General features: G+C 33.9%; 1 protein-coding gene across 1 annotated transcript; it reads left to right on the forward strand.

Moving 5' to 3' along the window:
- Nucleotides 1-7,633: 7,633 nt before the first annotated feature.
- LOC129308795 (phosphate transporter PHO1) lies at nt 7,634-16,422 on the forward strand. The gene is made up of 15 exons (XM_054950169.1): nt 7,634-8,100; nt 9,024-9,104; nt 9,209-9,434; nt 10,681-11,008; nt 12,404-12,452; nt 13,035-13,106; nt 13,257-13,389; nt 13,676-13,796; nt 14,201-14,450; nt 14,593-14,697; nt 14,805-14,849; nt 14,950-15,102; nt 15,217-15,495; nt 15,624-15,760; nt 15,889-16,422. The coding sequence occupies exons 1-15, from the start codon at nt 7,705-7,707 to the stop codon at nt 15,977-15,979; spliced, it is 2,466 nt and encodes an 821-aa protein (XP_054806144.1). The 5' UTR covers nt 7,634-7,704; the 3' UTR covers nt 15,980-16,422.
- Nucleotides 16,423-16,771: the final 349 nt, after the last annotated feature.

Genomic DNA, 16,771 nt, shown 5'->3' on the forward strand with positions numbered 1-16,771 from the left:
GCTGCAGCAATTTGCAACAGTAAACAAAATCACATGATAGAAAATTGTCAGTGCCCCATTCATCTGCACTAAAAAACTATATCTGATATGCGGGCGCGCGCGCGGAACTAAATCTGGTAAACGATTTCACTCTGCTAACCCTCCCCCACAAGACCAGCCACTGATCTTACATTCTGTTTTTGTCTCTGTATTTTTTTTTTTTTTGGGGTTCATAGATACAAAAGCAGAGAAAACAGACGCAAAAGAAACAACTTATCAAATGCTTACAAATTGCGTTTAATTCTATAGCATACTATTCTGAGATTAGATAAAGTAATGTAGATATATGATGGTCACTTTAGCACCAAATCACATAGCTATACTTGATCAATAAAGCATACCTGTCTATAGTGCTCTACACATTAATATAACAGTAATATAGTAAATGGTAGGATCATTTCATGACTCACTTTCATTCAATTCTATAGGTCATTCGCATCTTTCTGTTTTATTCACTGAACGAAAATGCTGAAAGTATAGAGTCTATATGCACGTTTGGCATTACATGATGCCTTCTTCAGTTAAATATATACTTTAGAGTAAAAAAAAAAAATGGAGATAACTAATTATGGGCATGAAGCAAGATTAAAAAAAAAGCGTTCGCGTCAATGTTAATTACTTGTTATGTAAGAAAACGAGTCATATTCAGATTACACTACAAATAGAAAAAAAGTTCATAAATAGTTCTCTGTCACGTACATGTACACTAGCACACAAAGGACTCGTGCAGGAGAGAAAATGTAAGTAATAAAGCGGCCACCGGTTTTGACATTTTAAAGTCAATTTCATGCGCAAATTAAACGTTAAAAACGTATGTTATTTGTGGATTTCACTTGTAAAAATGAAGTGCATGTTTCACTTTTTAGTTTTTACCCATGCATCTATACTTGCCTGTTTTAACCTGTCTAGCTCAATAGCCTACGGGTACCCAACATAGTGTTTTTCCATATAAATGACAACGCCCTGTTTGAACTCTAGTTGCATTTGTGATATGTATAATGCATTAGGATCGAATATTGACTGCAAATTAATTCACTGTACTGTTTCATATATATGCACAAAGATGTGATACGTGTTTGAGTTTGCCTCTCTGACAAAACTCCGGGGGGGGGGGGGGAGTAAAAAGGAGAAAAGACACAGACATTGTGACATATGTCAACCTTGTGCCTTCAAATCTAATCGACCCACTTATTATTGCTTGCCAAATTTAAGCTCGATTTGTTGCTGTCTGCTGCACATCCATGAGGGAATAGGATTGTCTCTGGTCGCCACCACATAGGGAACGCGACATCTTTCTCTAGTCCAATGCCCATGCAGATATATAATGGATCGCACGCACGCACACATATATATGCATGTGACTTTTATTTACCTATATACATATATATATATATATATATATATATATTTATATTTAGTGGTCAGCGGACTAGTTGGCATGAGTCAGTTTAATGCTAAAATAATTAGTAAATTAATAAAGAATATAAGAAGGAGGAAAATTAAAAACTTGTGGCATGATTCAAGAATCCAGATCTGATATGAGCTATATATTATTAATAAGAGGAAAGGAGAAGATGAAGGGGGGGTCTTAGTGGAGGAAGCATTATCTTGTTTGATGATTGCATTAATAAAATACGTGCAGTGGAATATACATGAGGACCAGGCCTATAGAAACTAAACACTCCGCCTGCTTATTGCTATACGAACTGACAAGGATCTCTGCATCAAGCACTTGAAAAAAAATTTAGTTAACAGATATTCAATCAAGCAAACTTTAATTTTGTGTTGATCTTAAGATGAAAGGAGGAGGCATCGTATAAATAAATATCCTTTTATTTAGTGCTGTTAATCCAAGCAAGTACATGTACCTAATCTTGGAGGGCACATCCACATCCTTCTTCCTAAACTGAGGACACTTTCTGAATCAAATTGAAGTACCCTTGATTATTGTAGAGACTCTACTCTCTTAAAATACATAGTCCCACTATATAAGAGATTCTTTCATCAAACCTGATTGCATCTTTTAGCCACTAACACATTATCCTCATAAGGACATTGAACTTTATATTTGCTTTTTGGTTTTTCTGGGTCAGCCAGAATTAATATTTAAAACCCTTACATACTCATACGGTGCTATCCTTAATCTGAAGGGGTAATCAATTAGCTATCCAGCCAGCACAGCAATATCTACCCACTAGGGCATTATTATTTATTAACTGTCCGTTCTCCTAAATAATTTTAAATTGGGATTAACCAAAAGAAACGTTGCGTATGTAATCCCCATTATCTTGAAAGAAAATTCATTTGGGCATACACAGATATATGTATATTGGTTTTTACTTGTATATTATCGTAGTGGAGGCATCACAAATGGGGTCTTTCTATCCATCCAGTGTCATCCACACTGGAACAACCTTAATTATTGTAAGTGCTGGAATTTTGCTGTTTACTGTTGAAAACAACTTTCCAATAGCACGTAGCTAATTGAGAATAGGATAGTAGCCTCTAGTCTCCAGATCTCCTATCCTACCCGTTTGTAAACTTCTGGCCACCCATCTGTACACGTGTCTATTCTTTCAATCCGCAAATCCATAAATTACCATTCACTGGTATTAACATGCTTTTATTAATTAAAAATATGTAAACAAAAAAGTTTTCAACATCTCGGTACCGTCTGCCTTATGTGAGTCCCCTCCCCCCTGCCCTAATCATGCATTGTTCAGTTAATTACCGTTCTTTCAAGAGCGGAGAGAGGGGAACCAATAAGGATCATAGTGCCTTCAAATTTTTAAAATTTTCTTGGCGTTATATAAATGTTATAAGTACTTCCGGCACTTTTAAAATTTATAAAAAATTTTGTAGTATATGTGTGTTTTAATCTTCGCTTCCCTTATTAATTATCTAATCCTGGCTCTGCAGTCTGCCCCTCCATTCTTTGGGTTTTTTTTAATGGAAAATTTAGTAGGAAAATATAAATGAATGGGTTAAGATACGATGCATTATGCTGTTAATTAGCTGCTAATGGCATCGTTGAGGGAAAGCACTTTGACGAAACATTTGACAGATGGGAGCACGCTTACGTGTACTGCTTTGAAAACTTTTCATTATATACTTTAGTCTTTTCCTTCAGTTGCACTTTGCCAGCTCCATCCTTTACGCCATGCTTTACTACTCTCTCTCTCTCTCTCTCTCTAAATATGTAAGTAATTAAGTATATGTTTAAACATTTGATAATCGATCGAAGTAGGCAATGTATAATTAATGGTCATATATAATATTCGGGGAATTCGACTATTTTGACAAGACATTTTCAAACTTGAATGAAGTTAATTTTCAGAAGTTTCCTCGATCTCTATAATATTGATAATTATGCGGTGTAAGTATATGTGATACATATTACATACAATTGGAATTCATTTAGTTTAAGATAACAACGAATGTATTTTTTTTTTAAATGAAAAAGTTAGCGTCTAAGACATAAATAAGGAACTATAGGTGAATGAATTGGAAGAATCCTAGATAGCTACGAGATTATGATGAAGAAGTTAGTAGGTGAGATATGGTTGAACTTGTATATATTAATCACATGACCTTCAAATTTGTCAAGAAATCGCGTGGTGTGTTCAAATTACCAAAAAAGAAGCTTTAAGTGTCAAGATCAGGCCATAGCTATCAAGCGGATAAGAGACTCTCATTTCCAAGCATGCATGCCTGATGGTACTGACAATCCACCACCATTTTAAACATAAATCAAATGAAAACTAAACTAAACAAATAAACAATAACCAAATATAGTTTTTTTAATAATCCATAGCCAATCATGGGGGAAAATATTAACATCGACATATTGTCATGGTTAACCCCCGAATATGTTATTAACCTTGCATGTGTGCATCTAATACTCAATCCGCTTCATTGTAAGAATTTCTTTTATTTTATTTATAGAAGTACCCTCAATTATTTGCATGCATTAATTGAGTATATATAAGATGCTCCTCCATATAAGATGCTTCAGACATTTTTAACGTATAGGTTAAGACAAAATATTCTATTTATTTAAAAATATCAATATATTTTAAGTATATATACTGTCATTAATGGAATTGAAGGGATATAAATATTGCTATGAAAAATTTAACAATAAATTCTATTTTGTTTCCAATAAGAGAATTCCAATAAAAAATGAAAAAGTGTCTATATTTAATACCCGATTGTACCTTAAATAAGATTGTTTTCAATAAAAAGATATTTATAAATAATATAAAAAAAAAAGATGAGAGTGGTGGCTGTGCACGGGTAAATACCCATTGTAAGAGGAAGATCAATCGAGGACGCCATTTATCTTTGAAACATGTACAGCCTCGCAAGGCATTTGCTCACGTTGCAAAAAAGATATTGAAATAATAATAAGGATAAAAATAGTACAGCATTTGATATTTTGATGAGGCACCTTATAATGTGAATAATTAATTTATTTTTAAAAATCATCTTATACCAAAGAGTTTTTTTTTAATAGCAGTATATTTTAAATGTAACTGAAGAAAAAGAAACGGATGGAAGATGACATTTACTTGCAAGTGAAAAATAAAATTAAAACTAACGTGCTTTGCTTCTAATGTTTATCCGAGGCAAAAGCAAGTCCATTCCATAATATAAACCAGAGATTTCACAAGTTGGGAGTCCTATCAATTGTGGAAGATGAGCTAGCTAGCATGCAAATCCAAGCAATAATTATTGGGAAGCAAATTATGAAAATCCAGGACTCTTTTCATCAATAATGTTCCTTTAATTTGGAATTTTTGGAATATTCTAAGCCGATGCTTCATCCCGAAAGGGTGAAATCCTTTTAAGCCTAGAAAGGAACGATAGGCAAAAAGTTATAGAATTCAAGCTCGGATTGGAATTGAAAAAGTTTGATCCTAAATTGATTCATTCTCTTGAGAAACATATTTCAATCTGTCTAAAAACTAGTTTGATTTATCCATATATAATTATCATAGTTAATGACCCTGTGCTACTTAATTTCAGCTAAATTTTATCATAAATAATCACAAAAAATCACGGCAAATAACTGTATTGTAAAATCATATTTTAGCTCTTAACAAAAAAAAACATATTTTTGCTTTGTTAACTTTATAAGTAAAACATATTTTTAGGGATAACATTATTTATTATATCAATATTAATATTCCTACTTAATTTTTTTTTTGCCAACAATATTCCTTCTTACTTAAAACAATTACATCGCTTATTTAATTACTGTATTTAAAAAACAACAACAATATATGGTTCAGCATGTATTTCACAACTCATATTCTAAAAAAGATGGACTTTCAGTCAAATCGCGAAAAGGTCAATGAGATGATATTGGTGCAACGGGTAGAAGTGGCCACTGAATGCGTAGATGAAAAATAAGAAATATTTAGACTTTTTTGGCCCAAGAAATAGACAGACTTATTAATTAATTAATTAATTTGTGAAATTTATTAAGAAGCAAGATAAGCTACCAAATGGGTGTCGCATAAATGGTTGCGACTTGGACTCTTTAACTATTATTTTAAAGTTTAATTCTCATAGATGCATATGAGGAGGATTGCTCAAAAAGAATAACCTATTAAATGTCGTTCAGATTTCTCAAGGTTTAGTTTTTTTCATTGCATAAGCTAACAGAAGAATTGATGAATTGAATAAAATTAAAATAATGGATACATACAGAACATGCATGAAGCTAGCATTGCGTCTTTCAAGGAAGGAAGTAGGAGTGAATTAAGTAATTATTATGGATGGCTTGGAACGGCCACTTCACAATTTAAAATCAATCTTTATAATAACAAGCAATATAATGTAATTAGTTATATAAATCTTAATTTCCTTAATATTAGGACGTAGGCACGGCTTCTCTTCTCCATTGGAACACATCTCACTTCATTATGGTCCGGAGAAAATCTAGCTAGAGATAATGTCCATGGATAATATATATATATATATATTTTTTTTAATATCCCGTCACTTCACTTATTTTAAATTTTCCTTTAATTGATTAATTATTATATGAACTTTAAGCAATCAATAAGGGGAACTTATATAATTGTAGGGAGAAATTAAATTTATGACTACATACATGAAGAAAATTCTGAATTTAATGCTCATTAAAAAAGATAAATATATGTGCCCGTCTGAGGACTGAGGGTAAAACTTTGGGGGCAACTTATCTATGCCTCTAGATATATATTACTTATTTGTTATAAGTTTTCAACTTTTCTAGAAATTTTATGAAAACTTTAATTTACACGACATATGTTTTCCAATTCTGGATATTCTCGTAATTAAACTCTGAACTGTGGCCAAAAAGAAATATGATCCCCCGTACCTCTGTCTGAGTCTTTTTTTTTTTTTTGCCATATCAAATTATATTGTGTTTAATTTCGGTCAATTAAATTTTTGAATTGAATATATACGATTTATTTCCCAATTAAATTATTCTCTTCAACATGTAAAGCTGGTATGCATTATAATCTATATATGTTGATATTGGGAATGTGATGAGTAAATACTGATCAATTGAACATTTTAAATTTAATATTCTTCTTTATGAAATGAAGTTGTTTTCTTCAGGAAAAAAGCTTTGCGAGTTGTGAATATGTTATATAATAATGTTGGAAACTTTAGATAAGTGATCCACTTATGATATTAGTTGTGGCATATTATGAATAATTAAAAAATTTATACATTTTCCTTCTTTTTTTTTATAAGAACATTTTCCTTCATTTTTCTACAAACTATCGTCAAGTTGAACTCCTTAGTTCGTTGTTTAAAAAAAAAAAAAATTGGCTTGCCAGCTTATGTCAAATATCTGAAAGATAAAGTATAACATTGCTCTTTAGTGCGTATAACCTAACTATGTATTCAGTTAAAAACAAAAACAAAACAAAAAAGTTAACTGTTTTATACGTGTGCGCCTGTGCAGGGTAAAAATTTCAAATAGACGGTCAGGAACCATATAGACAATTTTTTAAGCATGAAAGATATAAAAATTCCAAGGTACAATCACTTTCTCGCCCCATAAATGTATTTATATACTTTAATTTTTACTTTAATAAACAATCACTTTCATCTTGCAGTACATATGCGCATTAAATTAAGTTGATATGGATATGGATTTTTCTGAATCCCTATATATACATAGCTAAAGTTTTTTTTTCCCAAATCAAATTAATTGATACACCATATATATGGAATTCGGAATGGAAGTGAAAGTGATGAAAATTAATTTTAACTGATTTAAATGGAGTTTCATTAAAAAAAAAAAAAGCGCGTGCAGAAGGTCACATAATTTACCATCCCTAAGTTCAAGAGAACCTATATATATATATATATATATATCTCAGAAAATCAAGAGAGAAACTTGTGCGCAACGATTTAAATAAGAATTTGTGTATAAAGTTCAAGAGAGACAGAAGGACAAGGGAAATTAAAATATGGAGGATCCTTAAAACAGAAGCATTTGAATGAATGAAAGGCATAAATAAATGGAAAAATAGGTAGCACAAAAAAAAAAAAAAAGAAGAAGAAGAAGAAAATGGAAGTGCATGGAATGGAAATCGGGGAGGGGGATCGGATATAAAATGAAATCTGAAAAAGGCAACAGAAATTAACACGTCTTAAATGTTGTCAACACCGCTCTCTCCTCTTTATATATATCCTTCCCAAATGCTCGATCTCTCCAAATACTCAATCCCCTGCATCCGCACTCACACTTCATCATATGCACACACACATCTCCGGGTGTCGTCTCTAGCTGCCTCTGATACGGAAATATCAAGAAGCTCGGAGATGGTGAAGTTCTCCAAAGAGCTGGAAGCTCAGCTGATACCGGAATGGAAGGAAGCGTTCGTCAACTACTGGCAGCTGAAGAAGCACATCAAGCGAATCAAGCTGTCTCGACTTCCTTCTCAATCCCCTCATCTTCATCTTCATCTTCATCATCCTCATCAGCCCTCCTTCTTCCCCTCCCTACTGCGCTTCTTCTCCCACAAACCTCCCCCACCGCACGTCATTCAGGTACGTACCCCATATACATGATTAAATGAAGGCTATCTAGCGGGTCCGAATGAATGAAAATGACGACCCAGTGACGTCATCATGTTCCGCCTTGTTACTTACTTTGCATTTGCATTCCCCTTTTTTCAGAATCGCCGTCAAACCACCGTCTTCCTCTTCTTTCTTTACGTTTCTCTCCTGTGTTTCAACTTTTCCTTTGCTCTGTCCTCCTGTTTTGGCTCCCACTTTTAGGCTTTATTTGGGATGGGAAAAAAAAAAAATTAAGGAACAAGATTTATACCATGGATCCGAGGGAAAATGTTTTTTCTTCTGCTTTTCGATCACCTTTTTTTTTATATTCAAATTACGTTTTTAAGACGATATATATCTATTAAGAAAAATTCTGTTAATCAGTGTAGTAATATTTTACATCAGTCAAGACGTTGCTATTTCAAAAATTTATATTAAAAAAACCATATACTAGCCCTGTTAAATACTGCTAAAGGTAATTAATATATAGTATATCATAAAATATGCAGTTACTGGAAAATAGCTCATGTGGTAAATGAGGTGTGACTGATAATAGAGGGAAGGAGAGGGAGAGGGAGAGTTAAAAGAAAAATGGGAAGGGAGAAAGTAAAAGGAATGAGAAGATGGAGAAGAGAAGAAAATGTGAGGAAGGAATGAAATGCGGTTGGTTAGGGGAGTGAGAGAGGTGAAAAGGGCCGTGACAGGCTAAGTGGGATGAATTTCTGAAACGCTTCTGTTTTCTGCTCTGAAGAGTTTCTCATTCCTTGACGAAACCCCGTAAAACGGTTTTCTTTCTTTTTGTGGCTGTGCATGCCACGATATCATCGTGATGTTGTTGAGACCACCACCCAATTAGTCCCTCCGCCTCTTCTCATTTCTCTTTTATAAATATTGATTACATGCCATCATCTCAGGTCAGGAGAAAAATCATGGCAGACTCTGACGACGAAGTCTATCAGACTGAGCTTGCCCAGCTGTTCTCCGAAGAAGATGAGGTCCTTGCTCCTCGATTACCTTTTCTTTGATAAGACGGAGACAAATTCTTGGTCTTCGTCCCAGATTACATTGTGAATGTTGATTGACTGGGTGGTAATTTCAGGTGCGAGTGTTCTTCGAGAGATTGGACGGAGAGCTGAACAAGGTGAACCAGTTCTATAAGAGGCAGGAGAAGGAGTTCCTGGAGAGAGGAGAAATGCTGCACAGGCAGATTCAGATCCTTCTCGATCTCAAGCACCTCCTCTCCGCCGACCGGAATCGGAAACCGTCAAAGCCCTCCGAGACCGCCTCTTTCCACCGTTTTCTGTCCCGCCACCCCAACTACTCCGGTCAGTCACCATCATCCCTCGTCTTTTAAGTTTCAACTTTTTTAGTCCGACCATCTAGAATTTTTTTGTGGACACTAATATGTATATATTCATGGTAATGTAAAAATGGTTGGGTGTGGGTAAATGACTAAATGTGAATAGACTATAGAGTTAGTGGGAATGAGTGGATGTCAACTCATGACTCCAGCAAATTTCTGCTGTTGGACTGCATGCGACCTGTGCTATTTCTATTCTTCACGCTTCCGATGGAACAACGTCGAGCCTCCACCTCTACACCCACAATCTCTATTTTATTTATATAAAAACTAAATCACGTTTCCTCCAGAAATTCTTATCTAGCTCCTAAAAAATCGCCTCTTTTAATTTAAATACTCATTTGATTAATTTAGTTAATATATCATATAAATATTTTAACACATGGTTAAAATTACAAGATATTTCTAAAAATGATTGGTCCTACCTCATATGAACTTAGATGCAAAAGTTAAGTTTCCCCGATTTTAACACCAACGCGCAATGAAAACAAATTTAAATCCAAACGGCCAAATTAAATTAAATTAAAAAAAGTAAAATTAAATTAAATTCAAGTTCAAATTGTAAATATAAAATGAAAAATATTCATCAATTCTCATCTTTATTATCCAAAAACATATTTTTTAATGCTTCATAAAGAGGCTCACCAGCGAGGGGTTGAAGTGTTATATATCTCAATAATCTCACTGTCTTCATCTTCATCACTTAGAATAATTTTTTCACCAAAATTTGTCAGTTTCATATTTTTGATAAAAAAATATTTTTGATAAAACCATACAACCAATTGCATGTACCAATCTGAACTTTTAAATTATCTTGAATTTGTACATTTAAAAAAAAACTTAAACAAGTAATATGAACTTCAATTTTTTTTAAAACTCATGATAGTTAGGCCCGAAGAATTTATATGCGTAGTCAGCCAGGCCCAGGCAATATTATCGCTTATGGTATCTCCAATGGACAGACCTGTACTCTATCTATTTTGGTAATTTCAAACGTCTCAATCGTAGAATTTAATCAGGACGATTCCATAATGATGCTGTATGTGATTGACAACTGGGAGCCACATAAGCGAAAAAGCAGGGGCAGGATTATAAATTTATTAATATTCTATTGCACGCCTGCTCAAATTCAGAATTTAGCTGATTAATCCACTTAACTACCTAATTAATGAGCCTTGTTTGCAATTGTAATTGTAATTAATAATACGCAGAAGATGAATCTAAACTAGAGGCTTCGCAAACAAATGAAGTGAAGGCAACATTGGAGAAAAATGGCGTAAATTTTGTGCATTCGGCTACAGTGGCCAAGACAAAGAACGGCAAGTGCAAGATGGCAATGAGGATCGATATTCCGACCGCCGGGCCTGCACGGGCGATAACAGCTGCGACCTCCATGCTTTGGGAGGATTTGGTTAACAATCCGATGACGGAAGGCTGTGTGGACCTCAATCAAAAAAGAAAAATCCAGTATGCCGAAAAAATGATTCGCGGAGCTTTTGTTGAGCTCTACAGAGCACTCGGCCTTCTCAAGACTTACAGGTTAATTTATTCTCTCTCTCTCTCTCTCTCTCTCTCCTTTTCTGTTTTTGGTATGATTTAATTTTTGAAAAAAAAAAAAATGGGGCGACGCAAAATTGATTTCCTTCAATAATTGAGAGTTGGTGTGATAGTTTCGTTAAATGGGCCAAGATGTCTCTCCAAGCTTCTGAAACTCTTCATAGTGTGAAGCTGCCCCCACCTTCAAACACACAAGCGAACATAATCAATTTGGATTTCTTGATTACTTGCTTTACGTCAATGCTTTTTTTTTTTTTAAATCCCTTTTATTTCCCCTTTCAATTTTACTTATCTTTTCCGCCCTCAGTCTTTAGTTTCAATGCATCAAACGCAAAATCTCACACTTGAATTTTTTTTTTTAAAACGACATGCATAATCTAGGAGATTAATTAACTCTACCGAATACTTGTGAATGGAAAAAAAATGGAAAACCTGACCGAACTAAGGAGCGGTGAATATGAATATTAAAAAAAATATAATAAAATCTCTCAATTATAAAAATAATAATTTAATTTTTTAAAATGTCATAATAATTATATTGAAGTCTTTAAAATTTTTTATATTAATAAATTTTAAATTAAAATTTATCTTTATTAATAAGTTGTGATTTCTTATTCAATTCTTATTATTTTTTGAATAAAATTTGTTATTAAGATTCATTATTTTGAGAACTTTTTTTTTTCAAAAATAAAAATTGCATTTGATAAATTTTGATTTTTTATTTTATTCTTACAATTTGTAGAACAAAAATTGTTATTTTTTAAGTAAAAATTGTGATTATGGGGTTTGTTATTTTTAATAAGGATAAAATAATTTTTTTATTTTAAAATTTATTAACATATAAGTTTTTAAAAATTTCAGTAAAATTATAACATTTTAAGAGATCATATTATTATTTATATAATTTAAAGGTCATCATTTTCCCAAAATAATATGCGGAAATAATTAAAACAATAATAAATAGGTATCCAAGTACTGTGTGCGTGACATTGATTAATCGTTTTTGCTTGATGGCACAGAATTTTGACGAAATGTTTGGGGGGAAATTAAAGCAAAGCTTTTTAAAAAGTTTGGGCAAAATAATTGGAACACAAAATGCTCTTTTTGATCGAAGTTGAACCACTTTACTATTACCTGAAAAGAATTAAAGCAAGCACATCATGTATATGTGAAGCTATCTCCATACACCCGTACATATTTCTCTGCATGCAACTTGGCCACGAAACTCGACAATTCATTCCTCATTTCTTTCACGTAATTATTTACACTGTTCTGGATACATGTTGATTATTAATTTGCGTGCATTTTCCCTATATTATATCTTTCTTTGCTGAAAAATAAGTTCTGATGGAAACCACTCATCTTTGTTTTTGACAGCACACTCAATATGGTAGCATTCTCAAAGATACTCAAAAAATTTGACAAGGTATAAACTTTATGTACGCAATTTTTTATAATACACCCCAGAATTTCTAAACGAGCTATGTAACATGTAAATATATTTTCTTAAAAAAACTATAAATCTCTTCAGTAAAATTATGTACGCAAATTGCACTTGAAGGCTACTAAGCTTCTTACTATGTATAGTGAATGTGATAGTCGCGTAACAAGAGTTGTGCTCCATGATTGAATATGAATCAACCTAACTTTCTTTCCGTCCAAATTATTTACATAACTCTTGAACTAAAGGTGACATCAACCCCAATCTTTTCTTATCCCTCTTCAGAGATAGTGATATGTTATTGCACTGAATCCATACATTTCATGTTAGTGGAGGTGATTGGCAAGCAAAGGTGCATAAGAAAAGTTTGTATTTGAATACTACACATGCCCATAGCCTTAAAGAGATATTTTTAGAATCAAGACTTGTATATTACTTACCAGAGGGGCATTTCAGTGCGAGTTTAATTTCATGTTTTTTTATTATTAAAAAAATTTCCATGGCATTAGAAAATTAAGGATGTGTGTAATAATGGACACGATACAAATAATTTTTGCTTGTGAGCAGGTATCTTGCCAGAAGACTTCAGAAAATTATCTAGCAGAAGTGAAGAGGTCCCATTTCGTAAGTTCTGATAAGGTATACATGTAATAAGCTTAATTATATTTAAGTGGCGTGGTGTTGTGTTAAGGTCATGTTAAATTAGTGATCATGAAAGGAGAGATTTGTGGGTTATATGGTATTCCAGTAAGAGATCATGAGGGATTATTTTAATTTGTGGATTGAAAGGTTGTAAGATTAATGGACGAAGTGGAATCCATATTCACAAAGCACTTCGCCGACAATGACAGGAAAAAAGCCATGAAATTCTTAAGACCTCAACAGCAACACAAAGATTCTCACACGATCACCTTCTTTGTCGGTAATCCTTCTCTCTCAGACACTAGTGAAAGTGGAACATATCATATTTGCTGTACATTAATTAGTAAGCCCTTTTTTTTTTGTAAACTGAGCCATGTTCTTTTTATTGTCCCATTTTCTAGTAAAATATTTATTTTCTTCTGCTTGATGGCCACCACTGTTGTGGGCCCACCTAGATCGTGGACTCGAATTTATTAATTCTTTTGGGGTTTCTAACAAATAAAATAATTGAATGTATATTTTCTCTTCTCTAATAATTAATCTTTTGTCACTGTCGTTAATTGCAGGGCTGTTTACCGGTTGTTTTGTATCGTTGTTCTGCGTGTATGTAATATTGGCCCATCTGAGTGGTGTATTTTCTCCTACTTCAGAGGCAGCTTATGTGGATGCTATCTATCCTGTTTTCAGGTGCTACTTCACATTCTGCTATAAAATTACTACTAAAATGTCCGGTAAATGAGAAACATGATATTTTTTATGTTTCTTTCGTAATAATTTTGTTAAAATAAATTATAATTGCTCTGGAAATGAAGAAATCAACATACCAAAGAAAGTATCGATCTGCAGTATGAAAAAATTGGGCAACATACTTAAAAACCCCACTCTTTCCTCATTTACCCTTGGTTCTAATTAGAAAGTGTAAAACATGAAGTTCAATTTGCATTCTCTTGCTTGAGAAGTTCAATTTCCATTCTTGAGCTTTGAATGTTATCTAACCTCCATAAGACCATACCTTGCTGAATTAAAGTAAACAAAATGATAACTATGATATTAGTGTGCTAATAATGGTATATATGATTGATTTTGTGCAGTGTGTTTGCATTGTTAAGCCTACACTTGTTCATGTATGGATGCAATTTGTTCATGTGGAAGAGCACAAGAATAAACTATAACTTCATATTTGAATTCTCACCAAGCACAGCTCTCAAGCATAGGGATGCCTTTTTGATATCCGCCACCTTCATGACTGCTGTGGTTGGAGCAATGATCATACACCTCCTTCTTAAGGCTGCCGGCCTTATCCCCGGCCAAGTTGATGACATTCCTGGAATTCTCCTTCTGGTTAGTATCATACATATTTACTATTGCTTTCACCGCTCAGTTAGGTTCATCTTGTTCTGTGTTTGGCTTCCCTTTGGTACTTAGAAAGAATGAAGCTAGGAGGATGGTTCTTAATTCTGACTTGTGTATTTGCCTATTTCAGTTCTTTCTATGCTTGCTCATTTGCCCATTTGACATCTTTTACCGCTCAACCCGGTCTTGCTTCCTCCGTGTTCTTCGCAACATTGTCTTCTCCCCATTTTACAAGGTAAATTCCCACGTTAGTTTCATTGAACAACCTGATTCATTGATCATAACCATATATGGAGAAAACTAAAACATTCATTGTTTGATTCAAAAAATGTCTTTTAACAGGTTCTGCTGGTAGATTTTTTTATGGCTGACCAGCTAACTAGTCAGGTGATCTTACTGTAGCATGAAAACTGATCATATTCCATTCTTTTGTTTCCTCTCCTCCTCTAACTCGTGAAGAACATTCAATTATATGTTGTGAATACAGGTTCCATTGCTAAGGAGTATGGAAACCGCAGGCTGCAACTACGTTGGTAGAGTTTTCAAAACATACCCACTTGACACATGCTCTTCTGGAAAGCTATACGTGGAAATAACTTACTTAATCTCGTTCTTGCCTTACTATTGGCGTGCTATGCAAGTAAGACTTGGATTACAGACTTTCAATATTAATTCAATTTGTTGAAACCAAAAATTTATTCCACTCATTGTACCATCAAACTAACACTTCTTGTAATTTGAATGTTACTTCCAGTGCGCAAGACGATGGTTTGATGACAACAATATAGACCATTTGACTAATATGGGAAAGTATGTATCAGCAATGGTGGCTGCTGGGGCAAGAGTCACCTATACCAGGAAAGAGGATCATCTATGGTTTGCTATAGTCTTGGTGACATCCGTGGTGGCCACAATTTACCAATTGTACTGGGATTTCGTCAAGGATTGGGGGTTTTTAAATCCCAACTCCAAAAACCCCTGGCTTAGAGATGATCTAATCCTAAAGAACAAGAGCATATATTACATGTCAATGGTAAAGTTCTCTCTCTAATTTGAACTTTCAGCTTGCAAAACTGCTTCTTTTGTATTGCAAATTTACAATCATATAAATTTTTGTCTTTCTTTCATTTTGAGATCATATAAGAATATATTGGATTGCAGGCCTTCAATGTTGTTTCAAGAGTGGCTTGGGTGGAGGGCGTTCTGCATCTCAAAGTAGGACCTGCTCAATCCCGATTGTTAGAATTTTGGTTAGCTTCATTGGAGGTTATTCGAAGAGGACATTGGAATTTCTACAGGTACTTTTTTCTGCATACCTGCAGTTCTGCAAATACTTGCTATTCAGATTTTCAATAAAAATATGACATTAGGATTTTTTTTTCCTGAGTGGCAAAATAATGAAGAAAATAATTTTTTTACGGAACAGGTTGGAGAATGAACATCTAAACAATGTCGGTAATTTCCGGGCAGTGAAGGCAGTTCCGTTGCCATTCAGGGAGGCAGAGTTTGATCATTGAAGAGATTTTCTAGTGCATGTATATATGTCTCTCAGAAATTCTGACATAAAAAAGAAAAAGCATAAGCTGAAAGGGAAACATGCCTAGAAGAGGGGCATACCTCTTCATTCTTCTGACATGCCAGCTGCAAGACAAGTGTGAATATGAACCAAATTTGTCCACTGTAATGCCAACAGTGCACCTCAAAATGACATGATCACTTGTAAATTGGCCTGATCTAGATCAGCCTTATTAGTCAAAGAAAGTTTTCCTTGGATTCTTCTCTGTACCTTTTTTCCTCTTCTTTCTCTTGTGTTCCATTGAGTTTGAAGAGATTGAAAGATTTGTGTTTGTGTTTGTCTTATCTAGTGTAGCCTCGGGGGAAAAAAGGCAAGAAGAAACAATTGTACAAGCTGCAGCTAGCAGAAAGAAGTTTGATTCTTATGAGAACGCTATTACATTAACCAGTCCTCCTAAGGGCATTTTACATACTCTGCAGTTATTTTCAAGATCCATAGATAGATGCACAGCTTGTTTGTCTAGAAACATGTCTTGTTAAGTGTGCTATGAAGAACTTGAAGACAAATGCAGTAATCTTCAATCTCATCAATTGAGATGTTTCATCATTGAATTAACCAACAAGTCCAGAGGGCTCTTCATCTTCAGCCTTTGTACACCATGACTAGCTCCAACCAATGAATGTGCTGGTCGACCACCTCCATGGAGCAAACCGATGTGCTTAAACTGGAGGATATACGTTTGACTCTTGGTCAACCCTGATTCAACTCTAGTTTTCAATCCAAGACTTCCGAG

The sequence above is a fragment of the Prosopis cineraria genome, unplaced genomic scaffold, assembly GCF_029017545.1.
Source record: "Prosopis cineraria cultivar Desert tree isolate PC_DT_omini unplaced genomic scaffold, ASM2901754v1 PC4, whole genome shotgun sequence".
Taxonomy (NCBI): Eukaryota; Viridiplantae; Streptophyta; class Magnoliopsida; order Fabales; family Fabaceae; genus Prosopis; species Prosopis cineraria.

Bases quoted from the DNA above. Each gene is read 5' to 3' on its own strand.
- LOC129308795 (XM_054950169.1), top strand. From the start codon at position 7,705: ATGTTGTCAACACCGCTCTCTCCTCTTTATATATATCCTTCCCAAATG. The intron at 13,107-13,256 runs GTATACATGTAA...GTGGATTGAAAG, and splicing joins ATTTCGTAAGTTCTGATAAG to GTTGTAAGATTAATGGACGA. The intron at 15,496-15,623 runs GTAAAGTTCTCT...ATTGGATTGCAG, and splicing joins GCATATATTACATGTCAATG to GCCTTCAATGTTGTTTCAAG.